The sequence below is a fragment of the Pogoniulus pusillus genome, chromosome 20, assembly GCF_015220805.1.
Source record: "Pogoniulus pusillus isolate bPogPus1 chromosome 20, bPogPus1.pri, whole genome shotgun sequence".
Taxonomy (NCBI): Eukaryota; Metazoa; Chordata; class Aves; order Piciformes; family Lybiidae; genus Pogoniulus; species Pogoniulus pusillus.
Genome location: NC_087283.1, coordinates 18,727,736 through 18,750,863, shown reverse-complemented (window position 1 = coordinate 18,750,863; position 23,128 = coordinate 18,727,736). Strand labels below are relative to the sequence as shown.

The window sequence follows — 23,128 nt, the reverse complement described above, 5'->3', positions numbered from 1 at the left end:
TCTTTACCAGCATTTTAAGTATAGTTAACCAGCACACATCAAGCACATCCACAACCATATTTATAAGAAATGTAGCTGTTTCTAATGACACATGGGCATGTAGACATCTCCCTTTTTAAAAAAATAAAACAATTGAAATGCCATTTCCCTCAGACAACAAAAGACATAACCAAAAGAAAAAAAGACCAAAACCAATCAACCAAAAAAGGCCAAGGACCTGCTGATTTTACAGTGGGATCAGGCATGGAAATGTGGTAGCTGTGTCTGAACACTTTTGGTCACTGGGGCACTTTGGAGAGTTTGTTTTTATCACTGGTGACAAGTTTTGAACTGCCATGAAAACTTATTCCTGACAACTGCAATGTGATCTCTTGCTTTGGAAGTGGACCTACTGGACACTGGCACATCTAGTTTGATGTGTCATCTAACAACACAAAATTGAAGCCAAAGGAGGCTCTGGATGTTTTGGGTTTTTTTTAGAATGTGAATTAAAAACACATGACTTAGAAGATTAAGGCAGCAATGCAGAATATTGCACTACAGTGCATTAGCTGTAGATAATATTCTGTTCTCCTTTATCACATTGTTACATTTATAAGCAAAGGCCAGCCTACTGAACTAGAATGACTACAAAGTTTTGTAACGGAGAAATAGGTGTTGTGTGATAACTTTGTTACATCAAAGCTGAATTTCTTGCCTTACAATATACACTTATATTCTATGAAAATTAAAAAAACTGGTAAAAATATTAAAATATTTCCTATACAGAGGTACTCTTGTCTAAGGTAAAGTCTAGTCACTGCTATAAAAAGGCATTAAATATTAAGGAAAACACTGGTGTAAATCAAGTAAATGCTCACTATAAAGCTTTTGTTTGTAAGGCAAATCTTCATCACACCTATTAGAAATGCATTACTTGGAGATTCTCCCCTTAACTGGTACTACCCATAGCTAACAACAGCTAAGTCTTGCAGATAAGTTCACAGAAAGTGCAACATAAATTACAACTGCAGGTTGCCTGCGAGTTTGAGGCCTCTTGGCGGTGACTGAGGAACACTGGTACACAAAGAGTGACTACCAGGAGGGTGGAGACTCCTTTTTTACAAGGAGTCACATGGAAAATACAAGAGGTGATGGGTGAAAGTTACTGCTGGGGAGATTCTGACTGGAATCAGGGAAGAAAATTTTTCACCAAGAGAACAGTCACATGCTGGAATCGTCTTTCAGGGGAAGCAATGGATTCTCCTCCATTGGACAGTTTTAAGACACAGCTTGACAGGTCCAGCTCATTTCAACCATGCTATCACCTGGAAAGGTTTAACCAGATTCCTTTCCAACCTGTCATTCCCTGATTTTGTGAACATGACACTTTTAAGAGAGCCGGCTTAAGGCTTATTTATTGTATTAGTTCACTGTATTTATTCTGTTCCTTTATTAACAAAGTCATGCAAGCAAAGAAACACTTTCAGAAGGGAGGAAAGCAAAGAACGCTGAAGGCCTAATCTTGCTGTCAGTACTTGAAAAGGCCCACATTCTCATCATGAAAACCAAGGGCAGTAATGGTTAACTTGCATGAAGGCTGGACAGAGGCTTAAGCCTCTTGGTTTTTCCATTTTTTTGTCTCCCTCACAGCCACTTTATCTAGACACCTACATTTTCTTCTAAGGACAGTTTTGTTCAATACAACAATATTTAACACAGTATCTGTGTAACTTAATGGTCTTTATGACTGTCTTCTCTGTCTCTGCATACCCTGATTACAATTGGTCTAAACATTGTTTTTAAATTGTGAAGGAAAATGTATCAAATTCTGTGCTTACAATTACATCGATATGCTTTCCTTCTGGTTGCTAGTTTCTGCTGCATGTAGATGCATCTAAATTCAGTCTCAGGCGCTCAACGGTGCAGAAATTAAGCATAAGCTATAGATCTTTGTGAGGGATCTTGGTCCTCTGCTCTATTTAATTTTCATTTGGAACTATGTGCAATAAATCTGAAATTTTCTGACCTGGGAAAAATTCCTTTGTGCATGGCATGGCTTCCAAATCTTGTGATTACCCAGCCAAGATTAAGCAGACAACCCAAAGTAATGTCATCGCTAAAGAACACATGCATGCCTGCCTGCTCAGCCTGAGTAGCCTTGGCTAGTTGGCAGCAAGTGCTTGGTGAAATGCTCCAACTGAAATCTAAGTTACAACAAACTGAAATGACTGAACAAAATACTGTTTTTCACAGTGCAAAGGCACTCAAACACATGCTTGAAATAGAGCTATTCTCTGTGAATAGTGGTACAAGGGCACACAGATCTAATGAGGCTTAACTGGAGGCTTAACTTCTTTAAGTTCTAAAAACTTTCTCAGAGCATTTCAGAGTATCATATACTAATGTACTTTTTTCCTAAAGTAAGCCAGAACCTGGCTGTCTTTTTTTGCCTACTGGCTAAGAGTTTAGTAAAGATCTGCAATAGTTTAGGTGCCCATCAGCTCACAGGTTCAGTCCTGTATGCTGATTCCTGGACAGCTTTCCTTGAAACAGTCCATACACTATTTCTGGTGCTTATATAGATATGAACCTAGTAAGGTCACTTCAAGGTCCTGTTTCTGACTTCTGTGTTGTATAAGCAGTTTAGCTTCATTTTCTAACAGCTTTCTACTAATTGGCTAGGTCAGCCACAGTCACTAACAGGAACATGAGTATGAGTGAGAGGAAGGTGTTTTCCCTTGCGGGAGACTTTCTGGAGATGTTTTGAGAAAAGCTGCTTCCCTGTACTGTAGCCAGAAGATTTCAAACTTGTTCAAGGGTCTAATCTGAAACATCATGTGGGCCTTTAACTTACGGACATTGAGGTCTTGCATGAGCTCATCTGTGGACCATAAATATTCTGAGCCCTGAGAAAATAGTGTATTGCAACAAAAATACCCTATCTTACTTCTCTGAGAGCCTTAGATTGCAGACCTGGTTTCTGCAGGTACATTCTATACTGTCTGTTGTTGAGCTGTGACAACATTTTGAGGTCTTTAGGCTCATTGTCAAATGACTTAACAGGGCACTGCAAATGAAACATTTCGAAGTCTCTGTATTTGGTTTACATTTACTTCTTAGGAAAGAGATACTTAAACATTTGCCAATGCCTCATGCAAGTTAGTGAACTAGTCCAGGATGTGAATGAAAGCTACTTAATGCCAAGAAAGCAATTACCTGCTAACTGCTGCTCGATGAATTGTAAGAATTGCAACAGCAACATAAAAAGCAAAAGAACTTTTCTATGTGGCCACCTACAACCTAAGAGTACAAAATAGGTTTAATTAATGTTGAAACAATAGCATAGGAGGTGGATGTATATACAAAATGTCTGGGCTCCACCTTTTAAAATAAGCATTTAAATGGATTTTGCTGAGAAGAAATAACCAGTTATAGGAAATTTCCTCTGGGAAAGTTACATCCAACATACACTGCATGTGCAATTGGGGAACATATGCAATAGTAACAGCCAAGTATTTCTCCCACATTCTATATTTAAAATATCATGTTTGATCCTGGATTTCCTGCAAAATCCCTTGCTATGGTAAGATATCTTTCAAGTGTTGCCAGGGTGTATGCCTCAGGACATGACAGAATAAGATGGGCTGACAAAAAAGGATATAGTTCAAACAAGGGCTGAGTACTCAATAATGCAAGTGCTTTCTGGACTATTGCCTATGAAAGACCTACTGTTTCTACTAGAAATCTGACTCTCTGGAGGATTAGTAATGTGAATTTAGAATAATACCAACTATACAAGGAACCATCCTGCTGAATGACAGCAGGAGTGTATAAAGAAAATAGAGGGTCTCCTTCCTTGCTGCTGACTAACTTTCTTTGGCTTGATGATGCCTTATGGATCACAGGCAGGTCTTTTACACTGGCAGAATGGCAGGTCAGAAGAGGTGCTGGTGTGTGACATCTGCTTCCTTCAGCCAATTACAGAAAAAGACTTTCAAGACAATATTTGCTAAAACTGACAAACAAGCTACCTGATTCATTCACTTAATTCTTCACAATTGCTTGTTGCTTGAAATGGCCAGCATAATTAGCAAGCAAATGGTACTTCATCATGAATAAACTTGTATTAAAAAAATGTCATTCTGTTGGAAGTGGACTGCCTACTCCATCTGCATACTCTTGTCCAATGGGGATATGTGGGAGAGCACCATTCCCCAGAGCGAGTCTGTTTCCACAGTAGGCATAGCTGCGGGGAAGTGTGAGCTGCTTGGCTGAAAATTCCAAGACTGAGTTAGAGGAAGACTAACTAGTTAAACTAGATGGGTAGTAAGGACCTTGACTGAAGGGATGTGTGGCATTTTATGTTTTCCACATTGAAAATGTGTTTGGGAGCTCAAAGCAGGTGCTTAAGAGGAGTATGGTGCCAGACCTGCAGCTTCTTGTTGGAGTGACTGTGCCATATCGCTCAGTGGAAGCAAATAATATAACCTGGTTTTTACAAAGGTATTTCTCATTTGGATGGATTCTAGCTTGTGTTTAATGGTACCATCTATTATCCAAGAGGCATGAGGTAGTTGAATATCTTATTCTGTGGAGAACTAAGTTATTGTTCATCTCAGGGACAGAGGTTCTAGTATTTGCAGGGAGACTTTTGAGCAGCATCTTGTACTTAAAGCCTGTCATGCCTGTTGCTGTCATGCAACGTGTATTATCTTTCTTTTTCATTTGGGCTATCCCTGGTAGTAAGATTCTTGCTTTCTCTGATTTGTCTGTGGTCTTCTGTATAGATTGCAATTTATCTGACTATAAAACCTCAAAAGAAAATGACAGTATTGCGATGGAGTCCTGAACTATAAATACTACACTAAACCAAAGAAGTGATACAGTAATGGAAATAAAAACAATGCAGTAGGTAATTGCCTTGGTAGTAGCTGTGGTAAATGCAGTCAGACCCTAACATGGTGGGTAAAGCTGATTTCATTCCCATGTTACAATAGCTTTGTTCACGTTTCAGAGTGGAGTGGTGAAGAAATGGAACGTCTCTTGTGTGGGTTTTGTGCTATGTCCGGTGCAGGTGGAGTAGGTGTGAAGTGAACATTGGTGCAGGTTGTTAGTATTTCCAGTCACAAGCAAACCAAATAATGGGACAAGCGATCAAACTTCCATGTTAAAAAGCCTCAATGATTTTCAAAATGTGGTAATTCTGTGCATGCTAAGAGGTATTTATGCCGTGCCAAGCTAGTGACTGTAGCAGCTGTATTATTGAAAAGTAAACTTTGTAACAATTAAAAGATTCTTTTGTAGTTTAGCAAACAATAAAAGTGGGATTAAGTATGAAGTTGGTGTGTAGCCTTTCTGCAGGCCTCAACATATTTTCATGTCATGACCTCACGTAATTGCAGAACTAGAACCAAGACATTAGAAATTCTTTATTATTCAAATATGTTTAGCAAGAAATTGGTCATCATTTGGGCCAGAAAATATGCCTCCCTTGATAATGGGAAAACGGGTTTGGGTTTAAACCCTTGTTTAAGTAAAACTGCTGTTTGTCCAAGAGACTCTTTTAAAGACAAGAACAATACTATATGTTCCAAAGTATTGATTAATAGTGGAGGAAATGCATGAGGAAAAACTTCCTTTCTGTTGTTTTGAACAGAAAACAATGTTAAGTGCTAAAGGCCAAAAATCACTGAGGACTTCTAAACTGGGCTACTTTAAAAGAGAAAAATAAAAACACTCAACAGAAGTTGTTTTATAAATACCCCCCCAAAACTTTGGGAAAAAAAAAAGACAAGACAACCCAAATGCCAAACAAAACTGAACCCCAGCACAAATGAAAAACAACAGAGGAAGCACTACTTACATTTAAATGACAAGTTGAATGTATAGAGGCAAAAATGTTCCTAGGTCCAGAAGCAGACCTTGGGCTGGATTCAGCAGAGAAGCTACTGCTTCTGAAAATTACTGTAGATCTAGTGGTAAAGAAGTATAAGAAATAACTCAAAACTTTATCAAATGTGATCACTGGGAAGATACTACAGTGTTAAGTGACCAGGGAATACGAACAGCACCCAAACGCAGAGTTTGTTCTCTATTTTCTACCTTGCATAATACTGCCAAAGAGAAGAGCTGGAATAGGCTTAGAGAGTGGAGTATGCCTGAAACACCCTTCTAATTTATTCAACACAATCCTACTATGTTTTGGTAGGTGAATCCATGTTAAATTACAGTAATAGCATGTTCACAGCAGGAGAATAAAGCCAGACTTTTGATATTTTGGTGCCTCTGGGTAGATTATGTAATGCAAAAAAATATTCCTTCTTCCTATGTATTTTACATTCTTTATTTGGAACAAAACATAACAGAAGATGAAAGTCTCTATCTGCCAGTAACTTTCATACTGAGGTGAAAAAGTCTGGACTGTGAATTGTATGATAAAGCCACTTCAAATGTTGATGCAAGAGAATGCATTTTTCATTAAGTACATTGTGGTATTAAACTGTATGTTGTACTTAGTAGCTATAGCAGGAGTTCTGCTCCTGCTGTTCTTCAGCTTGTGCAATTACACTGGACAGAGAATGGCATGGGCATATACAGCAAAGACAACCTTCTTCAGCAAGAGAAGAAACTAATAAACCACTGAAAATGAAGCACTGAGTCTTCACTTCAGAGGAATGCAAACTCATATCCCAAAGGATATTATGGCAAGAAAGCTAATGACATTAGTACACAGTTAAAATTGCTCTTTTCTCACAACTGAGATGTACTCTTTCCTTACATCTAAGAATATTCTGATGTTGTTGGTTTAAAATAGATCATGGCACGAATGTCTGAAGTAATTATTACTGTCAAAAGTTTAAATCACTTCTTCACAATAAAAGAGCATTTAACTTATGTTGATTGCATTTTTTTCTCTGCTCCCCCCTCCTGCACTTCTGCCAATAGTGAAAACTCACAAGTTTTGGTCAATGTAGGGATCTCATGGCACCAAAGGATATATGAAAAATTAAACGCAGTCTTTAAAGATTGTTTGAAGCCAAGGAACAGAAGGGAGGCATTGAGAACAGAGAGCAGATGTCTTCCCTCAAAGAGTCTGTAGATAAGCTCTGAGCCAGCTTGATCCAAGCATAATCGAGGGAGCTTTGAACTTTGTGTATTCTCAGTTGAGCTTAAAGTATTGGCTTTTTCCTCAGGCTGTCAGTTGTCATATTGTTAGCCAGTGCTGAAGCTGTAAGGAAATAGAAGTAGCTGCTTAATAACGTTATAGATTCAAATTGTAGTAGTAAGAGATGTTTTAAATACATTGACAAAATCAGTCGCAAAGAGGTTTCAAAAATTGTAACTAAATTTTTGGGGTTTCCAGTTTGCAGTGAGAAATGTGCTGAATATAAAAGCTATTGAGTTAGCTTTCATTTGAGTTTTACAAATTTTAAAACTGCTGACCATGTATGAGAGGAAGACTTTTGTACTTGTTAGGTTAAGGTAGTTAATCCTTTGTTTAGAAAATGAAACATTGTGAACAAAGGACTAACTGTGCTTTGGCAATAGAAACTGCATCCTTAGGTTTTTGTTGAAGACAGAAACAAATTAATATGCCCCAGTGTCTGGCATGGTTTTGAGGCATCACTAGGAACTTAGTTCTGTTTACAATCTTTTCTAACTTAAGGGGAATCAATTTGCTTCAATTTTGCCATCATAGATTTAAGGTCAGAAGATCAGTACTGTACAGGAGTACCTGTTAATAGCCCATATGCATAGAACATCTGCCTCTGGAACAACTGAGTTATTACTGGAACATTAAATCTGCAGACAACCGAGGGCAGGAATAGGGGAAAGAGAAGGCAGGAAGAGATGCTCTTCTACTACACGTTCTTAGCCACATCAAGTAGATAGCAGTCATGAGAACTGGAAGCCTTTTCTTCCCGCATGCATTCTGCATCCTGTAAATCTACAGTTGGATTATTTCCTTGCAAAATCAAAATTGTACTTCAAACATCATTTTTTGGAATAAGCAAATTAATTTTTTCAGTACAAACCACACTATAAAATCTGGGTCGTGTTTGGAGGTGATGTGCATAATTGTAGCTGCTTTCAACTTTGAAGGCAGAAAACAGTCCAGATGAATGCTAAGTGTAACAAGCTTCGTATTTGCATCCTTTTTATCTTCTACAAAAAGGACCTCATTTCAGTAAGCTCATTTATTTATTTAAAGGAAAACAGTATTTGGAAACCTGTAGCATGCCTTTCATGGTTGCTTAAGAAGTCTCCAGCAGTGTTTTTAGTCAACTGTAGGCCTGTGGGGAAAGCCTATCCCTCGTAACCTAGCTGATTTCATCATGGCTGTAATGTCCAATCTCTGACACTGGATATTTGTTTTGCTGCTTACTGTGTGTTGTGGTACATAACTGGGGTTTAGGAAAAACAACTTCTGTGCAAGAAATGAGGGAGAGGCTCTGACCTATACACATGGTAGTTTGGAAACACCTTTATCTCTTGGTGACATCTCATTGTATTTGGATACAACCTAAAATGCTGTATTCAGGTGATTTGTCTAAGTGTGGGTTTTGCTTAGTCAAAGAAGCAAAGTGCCTGAAGCTTTCCAACAGATTTGGTGCATGTGGCACTGAGCTTCCTGCACTTTGTCATCCTGGTGGGAAAAAAAGAACCACAGACCTGCAGTGGTATCCACAGTCAGGGCCAAAGCTGTGAGAGGAAGGGGGTTGGTATTGGGAGAGGAAGCATGGTGAAAGAAGCACAGACCTTAAATTGCCTGACGTTTCCTTGGGCCACAAGTTGGTGCTCGTTTTCAGGTGTGATGCAGTATGCTAGTCTCTAAACCACGTGGGAAGAAGAAGAAAAAGTCAGCTGTGTGAAATGAGACTATGTCTGTAATCCCCAATCTATAATGGGAAAATAGCATGAACTTTATTTAAAACAGTAAATCTTTAATATCCCTGCATTATGCACCTTTAACTTAGTTCTGGAGAGAACAAGCTTAATATATGCCCCTTGGTATTAGCCTTTAATATAAGAAGTAACAGTAGAAAGTTTATACAAATACTAAATCCAAATATTTAGCAAGTGCATATGGAACAGAACATCAGAAACAAGTGAGTATCACAGACACAAGTGAGTATCACATCCTCTAAATGCGCCCTTTACTGTTAGTGCTGAAATGGGGTTACTTAGTCCCAGTAGGAGAGGAAGGAGGTACTGGTCTATTCTCCATCTCATCTCTCTTGCCTGCACTGTGTTGTATCATTTAGGATCACATGTAGATTTTGATTTGTCATAAACTTTCTTACTGTTAGGCAAATTGTTACAGTAAGATGGGCACAAATTAATTCTCCTTCAGTTTCTGCTTTATTCATGTGCAGACCAGGCATAAAGTGATTTTTTTTCCTTTCTTTTTACTGAAGTAGTTAAAAACCAGGAGGCTAGATGAGACCATAAGCAGTGCCTATATCAGAATTTGCTTGGTTCTGCACTGGTTTTGCACACCTTGATCTATCTTGAATATTAAGGTTCTTCAGACATTCAGGTATCTGTGCTGAACACAGTAGAAAACAGTAATTCTAGCCTTGGCAGAAATTTGAAATAATTCCAGTAAATACAGGATGAAGATACATACTTGACAGAGAAAATCAAGTACAAAATGGCTTATGTTAAAGACAGAATATTGCCTTAAATGGATCTATTGCTGTGACCCAGTAAGGCATTTATTCTGTCCTTGCTGGTTATTAAATTAACAAAAGCCCTTCTGAACACAGAGCTACTCTGGGGGCACATCCCCCCTTCCAGCATGTGGATATATGTTTAGGGACTCTAAAAATGCTAAGGTAGTAGAGGTCTGAATTAACTTTGTACATGTAACAGGTTACAACATTCTAATATAGAGTGATAAAGCATACCTTGGACAAACTCTTTTTAGACAGAACTGAGTGAAGACCATACCTCAGAGCAGAATATGAAAATATCATAATTTGTATGGTGTTTTTTTGTTAATCAAGATAATAGAATCCTACCAACTGGATTAATTATGTGCATCAAAAATAAATTTTCAGAATTATTATGGTGCTGCCTGGAGAGCTAATTCCTGTCTAGAAACTCAAACAGCTTGCAGTAATCCTACATCAAAACTCCAATCTATCTGACGATTGAATCCAAAAGGTCACTCGGAAGTAATAAGTTTCAGGAGTAAGAGAAACAAAGTGCCAACTCAAGACCCAGCCATTTAATTTCATAGCAGCATTTCATGATATTTTGTTAGCATTCTACTTACTTCTTTAAAGGTCCCACGTGCATTCATAAACTTATAGATAATATAGGCAGGCACAAGTATCATTGAAGATAATGCTATTCCCCAGCCAATGCGGTTTGCCCAGAGAGGGAAGGTGTAGTCATCATAGGTCAGAGGTTTGAAGTTTACTATGCTGACTATCACAACAAACTAGGGAAGAAAGAAGAATCATCATCACACTCTTGAGATTGAGATGCTTAATAGAAAACAAATTTCCTGTGGTCAGGCCACCCTAAAGTATATTTCAACCTAGCTCTACCTTTGTCCTATTCGCTTTGTGCCTCTTACTGTTTAACCTGGTGAGGCTCTTGATGCATTTACTAGTATTAACAGCTCATTTTAGCTACTCTGGACTCAGACTATTTTAAATTGTAGTGGGAAGATCCAGTGGTTGTCTGTTACTGCTTCACTGAAACTAATGTTACAGATGTAAAAAAGAGATACTGTATTCCACAAAAAAACTTCTGCAGGTTCCATTGTTTCTCCCCTCTTTATTTCGCAGAGGCAGTAAGCTTCATTTAGAAGTTTTGTACCCATTTTTCAGTGAGAGGCTTAGCACAGACTCCAGTGTCTTACATTTATATAGGAGAGGCCATGCAGCCTTAAGGCTTGAAAAACAAAGTTGGGTTTTGTCTACTGCTGTTACCCTGTCGGTTACTGGATGCAGAAAGGGAAGCACAAGAGGGAAACCCTATTTCCTTCCTGTCCTCTATGCAGTCTGTCATTCCTGTGGGGTTTAAAATTGATGTATTTGCAGTTGGAAGAAAATCTGTGCATTGTGATGGCCAAATATGCATCACCTAGATAGCCTACCTTTAGCTATCTGAGGGTTAGAGAGAGAGTTGGTCCAGCAGTCACTAGCTAGTTTCCTGGAACTCTTTGTAAAATGGAAATTTTCAAGTCTCTTAATGTGCAAAACCTAAGGTGCTTGGTGCAGCATTTTATCATTCTAGTTGAGTCAGCCTGTGTGAAGGGCTACAGAATATAGTTCCATGCAAGCTTCTTTATAGAAAAGTTTAAAAGGGCAATTAATACTTTTGGTAGGTGCTTTCTGATAAGTTTGGGCCAGAAGCTTTGATGTTAAAAAAAAATAAGTTGACCTAAAAGCTGTCATGAAAGCCTAGCTAGGGTACCTTTGGAACACCAATAGTGCTTGAAAAATGCACAGCTTTAAGGGTCTCCTAAAATCATAGTGAAGTCAAATTTCCATATTATTCATCCTGACCTTTTGATTTACAAATATGCATAGGAAAAAATCTCAATATAAAACTAGTTTGGTTCTGAATCTAACCTTTACACAAAGCCACCCAACTCACACTTTGGGATTTTTTCCCCCAAATGAAATGAAGCAGTTGTTTTTCACACCAGGTATCTCACAAGGTGTATTTAATAAATCTCTTCAGGGTTTTACAGAACTAATAACTAAGTATAGTTGTATATTGTTTTTCCTAAGGTGTCATTCCACAATTCAGGGATCTCAGTATCCGCTAACAGAAAACAAATTCTCACTAACACAACACTTTAACCCTGGGTAGTTTATTTTCCCAACAAAATGATTTGTATTTGGTACACATAGATGCTGGGGGCACAGAGAGGACACTGTCCAAGTGCTCATCATTCATTAAGAAAAGTTGCTTTGATTAAATCCTGTTCTGGGGAAGGAACACAAGATGACCACAGCCACACTCTGTTTATCTTTCATGGCCTAAACTGTATTCTATGAAATGCATTCTGTGTGATTGAGAAGAGAAAAAAAATAGTGGAATGTCTTCTCTTTGTCCTGACAATATCTAGCATAGCAAGGGGTATAGTAGGAAATGACATACTAGCATTCTTTCCACAAGTAATTATCCACACTTACCAATAAAAAAGCAGGGCTAACAAATTTCCAGCACAGTCTCCAGTAGAGGCCTGGCTTGAAGCCCATCATTTGTTGGATATCTTCACTGAATCTGTCCACACCTAGAAGGGATGAGAACATCAGACTGGCATAAATCCAAACTGATGAGGTGCTGGCACACCTCGAAACATCTGCTTTTTCAGAAAGCAGACATGAATGATTTCCCAAATCAGTAGACATGAAATAATGACAAGATGTGTCTAACATCACTGCACACAAAATTTAAATGCCCAGGAGCACTTAGGGCCTGTTGCAAATAGCATTGAAAAGGGGCATTTCACAATTACCTAGAGTTTAAGTTGTGAATGAGATCTTTGTGTGTTTGTGGTTTATTGGTTTTTGAGTTTTTTTTTTGCTGTAACATAATGACTGCCTATTGATAATGAAGTAAATTCTTATCTCTGAGTATATTCCTTAGAGGCCCTGGCTCACAGAGAAGAAATTCTCTCTGATGCAATCTGTCATATCAGACTACTAGTTTGTAATTTATTATACTTGATGTGTTGAGGAAGTTTATTTTCAATCCTGAACACCATTAGGTAAATAGCAGAAATTTTTTTTTTTAATATATGACTATTTGTTAGAGAGGTTGTATAGTTTAGCATAATAATTGTTTCTCTTCATGTGAATCAGGTCCCTGGGATTTATTTAGTGTATTTAATCTACAGTTTGAGTTAGTCTTTTGCATGCAGCACGGATGTAATGTATTTACAAGGCTTGTACATTTGAGTATAAACTTCCCTTGGTATTACCTACAGGTGAAGAAAAGTAGCCAAAAGCATCTGCAAATGCTCTTTCAATTTAATCTAATTCTGTTTGCAGTGCCTTCTGTGAACTTTGAAGTGACTGAATTTCCACTGCTATGAATTCTGAGTGAAATTTATCCATGTAGAAGGTCAAAGACAGGACTAGGTATCTCCAAATGTTTTACTTATAGGTTTCCACACAAACGTACCCAAAGCTCAAATAGTGCTTGGTGCTCAATTTCTGCTGAAAAGAGGAATAAGTAGGCCAATTTCTCAGACTGCTTTGTCAACAGCAGGCACTTTCTACACTGTATCTTCAAATAACTGTTCTAAGAATCAACCTCTAAAGCAGAACATAGCTATAGCTAAAGATGATGGCACCTACAGGGCTTGCATTTTTCCTTGAAAGCATTCATCTAGTCTTTTGGTGTTTATCTGCAGGATAAACTGAAACCATGGGCAGCTCTTAGTTACAGAAAGGAACTGCTGTACAAAACTCTAGATTACTTGCTGGTGACCTGGTGTTGAATATGGAAACAATCTCCTTGCATTTCCACTGAAGAACTAGTAAGAGATAATTAAAGTTAGTGGTTGGGTACTGGTTAAACAAAGTAATGCTGAGGAAAATTTCAGTGTAACACTGAAATAATAAAGACTGTAGCTGTCTGAGAGTGTCACCACTGCAGTTGGTTTCCTAAATGACACCAAAAAAATTGGCCTCTTCTTTATGTGCATAAAATCGTGTTGTCAAGGGAATATGCAAAAAAAGGACAGAAAGAAAAGGAAGAGTAGATTTGGCTATAAATGTGATTTACCCTCTTCATATGGGGACAACATTTCATGTGAGTGATGCAGAGATCAAAGTTCAGGTAAAATTAAAGTCTGCATGTTAGTAGTACCTCTTGCACCTGCTGCCTGCTAGGACTTTGTAAGTCACTTTGTTCTATAGGCTCAGGCAATGGCTTCAGAACTACTCATTTGCACAGAAGCCATTCAGCAGGTCCTGGCATGAGGTGAAACAGCTTAGTGGCCATAGCTGAAATAATCTGGGGGCATGTTTCCAAACAGTTGTGTCATAGCTTCAACAATCATTAGTACCCCTACAAGCAGTCTCTATATGTGTTGCTTTCTCCTCCTGTCCGGTTTAACTAATTTGTCATTTTTCTAAATATGCTTGGAATTTTAATTTTCTTTGGAAGGTAAACATTTGTAATTTTGCCTTAATGCCACATATATGATATAAATGAATCCCTCAAAAACAATTTACTACATTGAAATAGTATAGTAGTAAGTAAAAAGATGTACTGAGTCAATCTTGGAAGTTGTTTACACTTAATTCCCTTTCCCTGTGAATATTATTTCATTGTTTTTCCTCCCATATTGAACTGTACTTGTGTGGACATGCAGCATTATGAGCCCACACAGTTTGGATGCAAGTGAACAGTTGTAGTGAAATTGCTCCATTGATTCATCCTGTATTTTGGCCCTTGGGAACTACAGTAAATCATAGATCTTGGAGGAGATCTTGGGAGGTATCTACCTCAAATCAAGATCAGCACAATTCAGAGCACTTTTTCTTGTCTTTGTCCAGTCGAGCGTTGAAAACTTCCAAGAAGAGAGTCATCAAGAACTGTTTCCTAGGTGAAATTACCCTCATAAGAGAAAAAAATATTTTCTTCCCTTCAATTTGATCATGATTTTCTGTTCTCCCACTGTGCACCTCAGTGAAAAGCCTTGATAACTTCTTCATATGCTTTGTTCACAGAGCATGTGCAAAATCAAACCTTTGGGTCTGAAATTTCAGTATAGGTTTTTAAAAAACATTATTTAAGTAAATGAAAACAGTGAGATTATGGGTGAAGATGAAGATCATTGCTGCCCCATACTCAGCTTATTCCAGTTGTTCAGGGGGATTTCACAGTAAAATCAGAGAAGATGTGGGTTTTTTTTCTGCAAATGAAACCTAAGAGCAGTTTGGGTGTATCTGCCTTTCCTTAGAATATTCATCAGAGCAACGATATTAGGTTTGTAGAAAAGGAGGAATGGTAACAAGCTATCAGTCAGAACTGAAATACATCTGTGCAGTAAGCCAAACTCGCTCTTCTTTCTCTTACATGTACAGTTGGCCTTTGCAAGAAGAGACTTTATAGTAACTGGTCATACATACAATTTAGACTAAATGTCCATGGTTTTGGTCTGTGCCAAAATGTCAGTGCTTGCCTTCAGGCTGGCTTAATATTTGTCTGGGTCATTAAGGCAAGTGAGGTCTATCAGAAAAAAAGATGTAGACAAGACCATGTCAGATTTAATCAGTTTAAATAGCACCTGGGGCTGTAATAAGTTCTTTATAAGGCAGCAGGTCATGCTGTAAAAACATCTGTCAGCTGCTAAGGCAAATGAATGGATATTTTCTTGTTTATGAGGAGGCAGGGAGGAGAAAAGAAAGGGTGATGAAGGACATAAGTTAGAACAAATAAAATGTGACTAGCTTTGACTTAGTCTGTGAATGATGTGCAAATTCTAGCTGTTGTCAAGTGCAGTAAACCCTCTTTTGCTTGCAGCAGAGGATAACTTGCCCTTGCTAACTAAAGAATATTTTAATTCCATCTGCTCCCAAGCTAAACTATGATCACCCTTCTACATTCACCTTTTTTTACAGGAGTTAAAAATACTTGTTTGTGAAACCTAGCAGCTCTACTATTTTGAGAGAGAACAGCATATGAGCTGCTAGCTCCATGCTGATGTTAGGTGACAGCACGAATACATTAAAGCTAAAACTTTCTGTAGTAGATTGAACAGCTTTATACGTGAACACCATTCCTTCACCTCATTGATCATCAACAGTTTTTAACTGCAAGAGAGAGTTTGACTAGAAGATAGTGACAGAGAACAGGTGGATAAATAAGTGATTGTGGGAGGTAAATGGCAGTAAGAATGGTGATGTCCAGGAGCCTTCTGAATTGTACATTAACTATAAACAGTGATTAGAAAAGATTATGAATTTCTGGGGAAGAACAGTCTTACTGGGAATCAAGGGAGGCAGTTCAATACAGATTTGAATGGGAAGGATATTTGCAGGCTGCTATGACATGGAAACATGGTAGTAATGAGAGATGTGACCTTCCAGAAAGTATAACATGAGAATTAAGAGAAAATCAAGAAAAAAACATCAAGAGCTCAAGAAACTTGAGTAACCTAGCAGCAGGTAATTTCAGATATAGCAGGTAATTTTAACTGTTGCAGTGAGGTGACTTATAAAGGATCTAAGATAAAAAAAAGTGCTATTGTTTTATTTATTTATTTATCTAAGTCCCTGGAAGTCTTGAATGGGGTTCTGAGCAGCCTGACCTAGTGTGAGATGTCCCTGCCCATGGCAGGGGGGTTGAAACTAGGAGATCCTTGGGATCCCTTCCAGTCCTGTAATTTCTATGATTCTATGAGCAAGTGAGATACTCTTTTTGAGGTCCTTACAATTTTACTATCTTTGTCTGCATATGAAACCCTTTCACTATATGAAACCTGGCGTGTCATAGTTTCATGTATACAAAGGTGTACTGTTTTCTCCTAAATCAACATGTTAGCTTGTCATGAGCACTTGGAAGTTTAGAAAATAAAATTTGTTAGATATTCTTAAATGTTAATTTTCAGGTGCAAAATGCTTACCATAAAACCAGGAAACTCCAATTGCCTCCATTAGAACTGCAAACAATATTGAAGTCCCAGCTGCAAATGTGTCCAGCAGTGTGAGCACATAAATTCCACCCTAGCATTGAGGGGTTAAAAGATGAACAAAACCGAGTTAGGAACAGAATCACCTTAGTAATTTAGTATCTAGTTCATAGGAATCTGCTTCACTTGAAACATTATCTTAATGCAAGTGTCTTAGTACTGAGCTGATGCTGCAGGCAGGTTCACATTTGCAACCCTTCTGAAGTATCTTCCTCTCACGTATGTCCTTCCTTAAGTGAGAAAAAGAAGCCTCAGCTTGGCATGATTAATGAGTGCTCTTGGCACTCAGCATTCAGTGGAAGTTGAAGGCAGTGTCTGTGTGGGGAAATGGTCAGCAGCTTGTAGAACAGGGCCTGTCTACAGCACTTAAATAAAGGTCTTCTTAAATTATTGTCAGGAATAGAGCACTACAAGAGTTTCCATGAGCCATTATCATTCAGTTTGTTCCTGAGAGTCCTTCTGTAGTCCAGTGAATCTGTCTCTCCTTTTCCCAGGCTGCCTGTATCTCTCCTTCCCAGTGTTCCTGCAAAGGGAGCAGTTCCATGTTAAGTTTGTTACCAGCCCAGTATGGAAGCAGCTCCACTGCATTTCTTTGCTCTGGGATTAGCCAGCCTTTCTCAGCAAAGGGAGCAAACTAGATCATCTTCCTTCACAACATGTTTCTGTACTCCAGTGGTTCAGGACTGATAACTGAAAATGCTGTTATTTAAGTCTCATTTCACTCATTCTTTATTTTTTTGTCTCTTTTTCAGTTGCAATTTAACAACTTTTGGGCTCATTTTACAAAGTGACATGAATTTGTGTAACCTACCTCTCATTTTATTTAGTTGGGGCTTAATGAAGAATGGAAGACTATGGTATGTTTATTTGTTTCAAAATGATCCTGAATTAAGTGTTTCAGGACATTTTGTCACATGTAAACAACTGAAATGCTTTCAGTTGCAGCCAGGTTTTGTTAAAGTCTTCTTTTACAACTAGACTCTATCTGACTAGACTTGTTCTGAATGGAAGGAACTCTTTTGAACAGTGGTTTAAATAACACTTGTACTATTGAGATCTCTAGGTGGTTTTAATCCCTGCAATCTTTCTTTCTTTTTTATTTTTCTCTTTTTTGTTTTTGTTTTTATTTTACAAGAAGATGGTTTATGAAACAGCTGTGCGTATTTACAAAAATAGAGAGGACAGTGCTTAGGCCTTGTCTAGGTTTTGAATTCTCTGGGGTCCTGTATGGAAACTAAATGAACTTTGGTTGTTGTGTTCAAAAGATAATGTTGCTTATTGAATGACATTTGAGATCGACCTCTGGTTTTTGCTCTTACAATTGCTCTAAGTGAATTCCATCACTATGAATGGTAAATATGGTTTTGTAATTAAATGTGCTGGAAACAAACTCAAGCAGATTAGTTTAACGCAAGGGAGCTTAATTTTATTTTGTACACATCAGAAATGATCTTCAGCTATGCAGATCAATATATTTGGACAAGTTTGGGCAGTGTTATGCATTCCAGCTGGAGGGGTGATCTGAAGTCTAAGCAGGTGCCATTACTTAAAAGCTAGAGGTAGGTTGCTATCTTTAACTGCTTTAGCTCACTTGAAGACAGTGGAATTGCACCCATTGACAGCTGTCCAGGTTCTTAACAACTGAGTTTCTTCTGATCACATGCTTCAGGAAGTTTTATTCCATGTGAAACTTGCAATAATAATGAAATATGTTCATTTCCTTAGAGATAACAATTGAGATAGCATGAAAATAAAAGGAAAGGTATTTAAATTGAGATACCTATTTTTAATGTCTAAAATGTTTCTAGTTTGAGGAAACTACAGGAAAAATATTGGTGTGTTCATTTAGGGAAGGAGAGATTCATCACATCTGCTTTCATAGTGGTGACCTCAAGTTTCAGTTGTTTCCTAACACTTTTGGCATCTTTATTTACAGGGATTTTTCATATTTTTTTCCTCTCTTAGAAAAAAAAAAAAAATCAGAGTTCTATCCAGCCTACAACACTGTGATTCTTATCCTTTAATTAGTTGTCAAAAGCCTCATGAGGCAAATCATTCCGGATGATGGTAGTTATAAATAAAGATTATTAAATGTTCAGGATAAGGTATGTGTGCTTTCTCTGGTGTTTTATGACTAAGAGATAAGATCTAGGTTCATGAAGGAACATTAGGAAATGATAAGGGAGAGGAGGTCGTTATTATAAACTCCTTTCACAGGAAGTGAGTGCTTCTTATGTGCTCAAGAGGAGAATAGCAAGATGACTAAGGGTCTGGACACTTGAAATTCTTAATTTTTCAGACTAATAAGATGTGTAGGAATAAGCACTCAGCACCTTCCTGTTTAAGTGGTTTAGGAAAAAAATCCAAACCACATGAAACTACATCATGCCAGCACTAGCTCAGATAGTTCTTTGGAACACAGGCTTTTAGCTTTGCTGGATAGCTAATGATCTTGTGGAAAAAAAGCACAGTAGCCTCATGTAGATAAAAGTAATGTTCTGACCATAAAGCTGAATAAGAATGAAAATGTATAACAATAAGAGTCACCTTGAGCTTATTCAGATATCTGTTAAGGGAAACTGAATAGCTTGTTGATAGAAATTTTTGTTGCACTTACATTGGTGATGCAGAAAAGGGCAAGTAGGAAAGTGCCAAAAGAAACACCGAAGGTGAAGAGCTTTCTATGCTGCTTCAGAATTTGGAAGTCATCTGCCAAGCCAGTGATGACAGCCTCCATTCCTCCCATCTGAGAAAGGGAATGCAAGAGGTGTGGTTAAACACTACTGACCAAAGGACATAAAGCAGCTTGTATAATTAATTCCCAACCACTCTGTGATTTCTGATGTTTCAGCTGCAGATCACTGGTGTACTGAGAGATAATTTACTTTGTTGTGGTAGAGAACTGAGTCAGGCAACTGAACATCAAGTGCCATGTTAGTTAGCTTGATAGCCATATTCTGCACAGGCCCTTTACTGACTCGTCAGGATAGTTATCAGGCGTTGCCTTGGGAAAAATAATACACATCTTAAAATACGTTGGGAGAAAAGCTGGTAGTTTAACAAACTCCTTAAGAGATTTCTAGTATGAATTCAGACACAACAAGCAGCTGGGGAAAATATACTGAAGAAAGATTCTGTTGAACTGTCAATTAACCAAATGCAGTTTGGCAAACATCATTGCAGACCCAGGAGAACCACTACATGGGGAGCTTGATGGAAAGAATTTTACTTTGTTTTCTAGCAATTAACGCTGAAAGTCAGCCATTATTTTGCAACACAGGAAAGTTACTTTCCAGGTCTTCATGGAGGTTGTCTGATTATGTGGGTGGTTATGAATTTCAGTTTCTTTCCACTAATAAAAGCATTCTGTCTCTTCCACCAAGAAGCTGTGAAAATGAATCCTAGTATCCTGTTATAACAAATAAACTTATTATTTTGGGGAGGCTGGATTTTGTGCTTTTTCTGATGCTGAATGATCGTGGCAAGGCCTGGAGTCTTTGGGGCAGTACAATAGTTGGTTAGCAGGTGCTGATATAGCCTGTCTTTTCTCTGTAAACATTTGATGAAACCCATGTCTCTGGTTGAAATCGATGGCAGAGAGTTATCTCCCAAGAATTTGAATGATTCCTGTCTAAAGCCTAGTTATATTAGGCAGTACATTTCTTTATTAAGGTAACTGATGTTCACAAGTGAAATGTACCCAGAACTTAGTGCAGGCTTTTATTTTCTAATGTTTAGGGGGGGCATCAGTGAGTGACTTTCAGGTAAAATGGATTAATATTTGGCATCCCCACAAGTTATTATGGTGTTGGCACTTCAGGAACTTGAAGAAGGTGGAAATGAAAAGAGGCAGCTTGTCTTATTTTGGCAAAGGACCACTTCTTAATCTCCTTTTTAATCTCCTGTGCCATGCTAGATATCTACTCCAAAAACTGTTTGCAAACATTTGTTCCATTTTCTGTCCTTTTCATTGCTGCTTACCCAAACTTGCATGATCAGATTTCTCTTAGCTTAAACATTTTGACGGTTACATCTTTATACAGATGTCTGTATTTCTGTGCCAGTGCAGATTTATAAGCATGAATAAATATATTCCTATAAAATTATTCCCCTTTAGCTTTAGGGTTGTTTGATATTTTAGACTTAAAAATTTACATTTTCTTTTCAGGGCATAATCAGTCAAATGTTGGAGGAGAGTTGAAATGACCATCATAAAACCACTGTATGACCCAAGTTTTCATGGGTAAGTGATGAAAAATTCTACATGGATTATTTCTTTATGTTGCCTTAAATGTACTGCTGGTGGAAAGTTAACTCTTTTGGATCTAAACATTTCAGAGCCTGTATTTTTTTCTTTATTATGCCCTGTTCCTACTGGTCATTCATGTCCTTCCACTGTGCCAAACCTTTCCTTGCTATCCTTCATGCTTGCTTACATTTGAAAAATGGACAGGTTACAAACCCAGGTGTAGTTTTGCCTCAAACTTCTGAATGAGAATCCAGACAAACTTCGATGAACTTGTGCTGTAATAAAAAAATGTAGGCACTTTGAAAACATTTGGACCTGAATGTGACATTTACAGATCAGATCTCACTCCACAAGGTATCATTCAGGTATGTGCCAGTGATTATCAAAGCTTCCTGCTGCAAACTCATTTTTCTTTGCTTTGTTGACCCCCACGTCAATTCGTTATCTCTTTATTGTTCTCCCCCATGTCAATTCATTGTCTCTTTCTTATTCTTTAAAATGAGTGAAGTTTTCTGAAGTTGTAAGCAATGGAAATGCTGCATTTTGCCACTTCCATCAAGAAATTCCTAGATCAGCTTTGTACATTCAGAATGAGAAAAGATAATGCTATGCTTTAGTGTGGTAGGAAACCCTAACACTTATGAAAATAATGAATGTTTGTTCCTGGTTTGCTGTCCTTTAAAGACTCTGTTTTACCCAGAAATTAATCAACCTTTAAGGTAAATGTAAGAGGATGTTTTGATGCCTCTGTGACAGGAGCAAAGCCTTACAGGAGTTGTCAAGAGACTTTGTGGTATTTTGTGGTTTGATGTTTCTGTGATCCTGAATATCATGGTACAGTAAAAGTTGTTGAAGTAAAATGAAACCACTATGGAAATACTCAGGAGTAAGTTTTAGGTTGTGTGTGTGTTAGATGTGAGATTTAGATTTACAAGAAATTCTGTATCATTGCTTGCAGGAAAATATTGGATTGCCTTCAGTCTTTGTTTGCCTTGAGCAGATTAATGAATTTAGCACTTGTGCAAATCTGTTCTAGAAACTACTTTAATGTGTGTGCCTTATATTTAGAGTTCCAAAACCTTCCTGCAGGTTGGTAGTAGTAAGAGTTCATAGCACTAATTTTGCATCATGTCTTTAAATATTAATTGTTAGTGAAGAGCCCCTCTGTCAAGTAAAAAAGTAGCAGTGAATAATTATTTGTGAGCTTGTAAAAGATCTGATCTTTTCCTGGGCCTCTTAAATATTGCAAGTCTTTAAATATAGTGCCATGGGTAATACTATTGGTATGTTGGCCGTGATGGTGAAAGCAGGTTTAAGGAATGTAGAGAATATTTATTTGAAGTATAATAAATCCTCTGCTTAAGGTTGATACCTGTCCAGTTTCAGAGTGTAAGTGAAGGAAAAACATCAAGGCCAAAAGAAAAAAAGTACTCACAGAACTATCAATACCAAGAGTAAGGAGCATGATGAAGAATACCACAGCCCAAAATGTAGATCCTGAAAGAGTTGAAATTGCCTCTGGATACAGGATGAAAACTAAACCAGCTCCTGAAATAGAAAAGTATTAATAAATGATGTTTCTTAGCTTCACAGAAGTGTTATTTTAGTAAGTTGTAGCTAAACTGTTACATCAGCCCACCTCATAATGAGTAGCTGTCCAAACAAATCGTGCATTACATCAACAATATATCCCAAATGCTGTAGTGAGGTACTGATTACAGTTTTGTATTAAAAAAAATTGAAAAGAGAGAGAAATCTATTCCATTGTTTCCCCACTTCTGATAATATTTTAGGAGATTCACAACCTTACCAGCTGTTTTTCAGTGATGTAGTTGCAAAGAAACCATGTGGATATGGGCTCCAGTGTTCTGCAGGAGAACTCTCAGATATGGTGAGAGCTCAAATAATGAGTGACTTGTTACCAGTGAAAGGACTCTACAGCAAGCTTGCTGGAACAATCCAAACCAATAATTTGTCACTAAACAGCAATACTTTCACAAGATACTGTGGTAAATGCCTGTTGAAGAGGCCAAACTTGTGACGGGCAAAATGATGGGGAGCCTCAGTCCAGTAGAGGTGAGGTGCATCAATACAGTTCAGAGTTGAATTTACACACAGACTTCTAGTTCCAAGCGAGTTAATTCAATTACTTTCCATGAGATATTCACATGCTTGTTTGCAAACACATTTGCAAAGAAATGGTGGACAAAAAGGGATAAAAG

General features: G+C 37.8%; 1 protein-coding gene across 1 annotated transcript in view; it reads right to left on the bottom strand.

Annotated features, from left to right (window-relative positions):
* Positions 1-6,012: 6,012 nt before the first annotated feature.
* SLC6A2 (solute carrier family 6 member 2) overlaps positions 6,013-23,128 on the bottom strand; it is a 59,514-nt gene continuing 42,398 nt past the window's right edge. The window contains exons 8-14 of the mRNA XM_064160408.1: positions 22,342-22,454; positions 19,275-19,403; positions 16,592-16,691; positions 12,144-12,244; positions 10,265-10,432; positions 8,743-8,814; positions 6,013-7,210 (exon numbers count right to left, since the gene is read on the bottom strand). Of these exons, the coding sequence (XP_064016478.1) occupies positions 7,187-7,210; positions 8,743-8,814; positions 10,265-10,432; positions 12,144-12,244; positions 16,592-16,691; positions 19,275-19,403; positions 22,342-22,454 (707 nt within the window). The 3' untranslated portion in view covers positions 6,013-7,186. The remainder of the gene's footprint in view (positions 7,211-8,742; positions 8,815-10,264; positions 10,433-12,143; positions 12,245-16,591; positions 16,692-19,274; positions 19,404-22,341; positions 22,455-23,128) is intronic.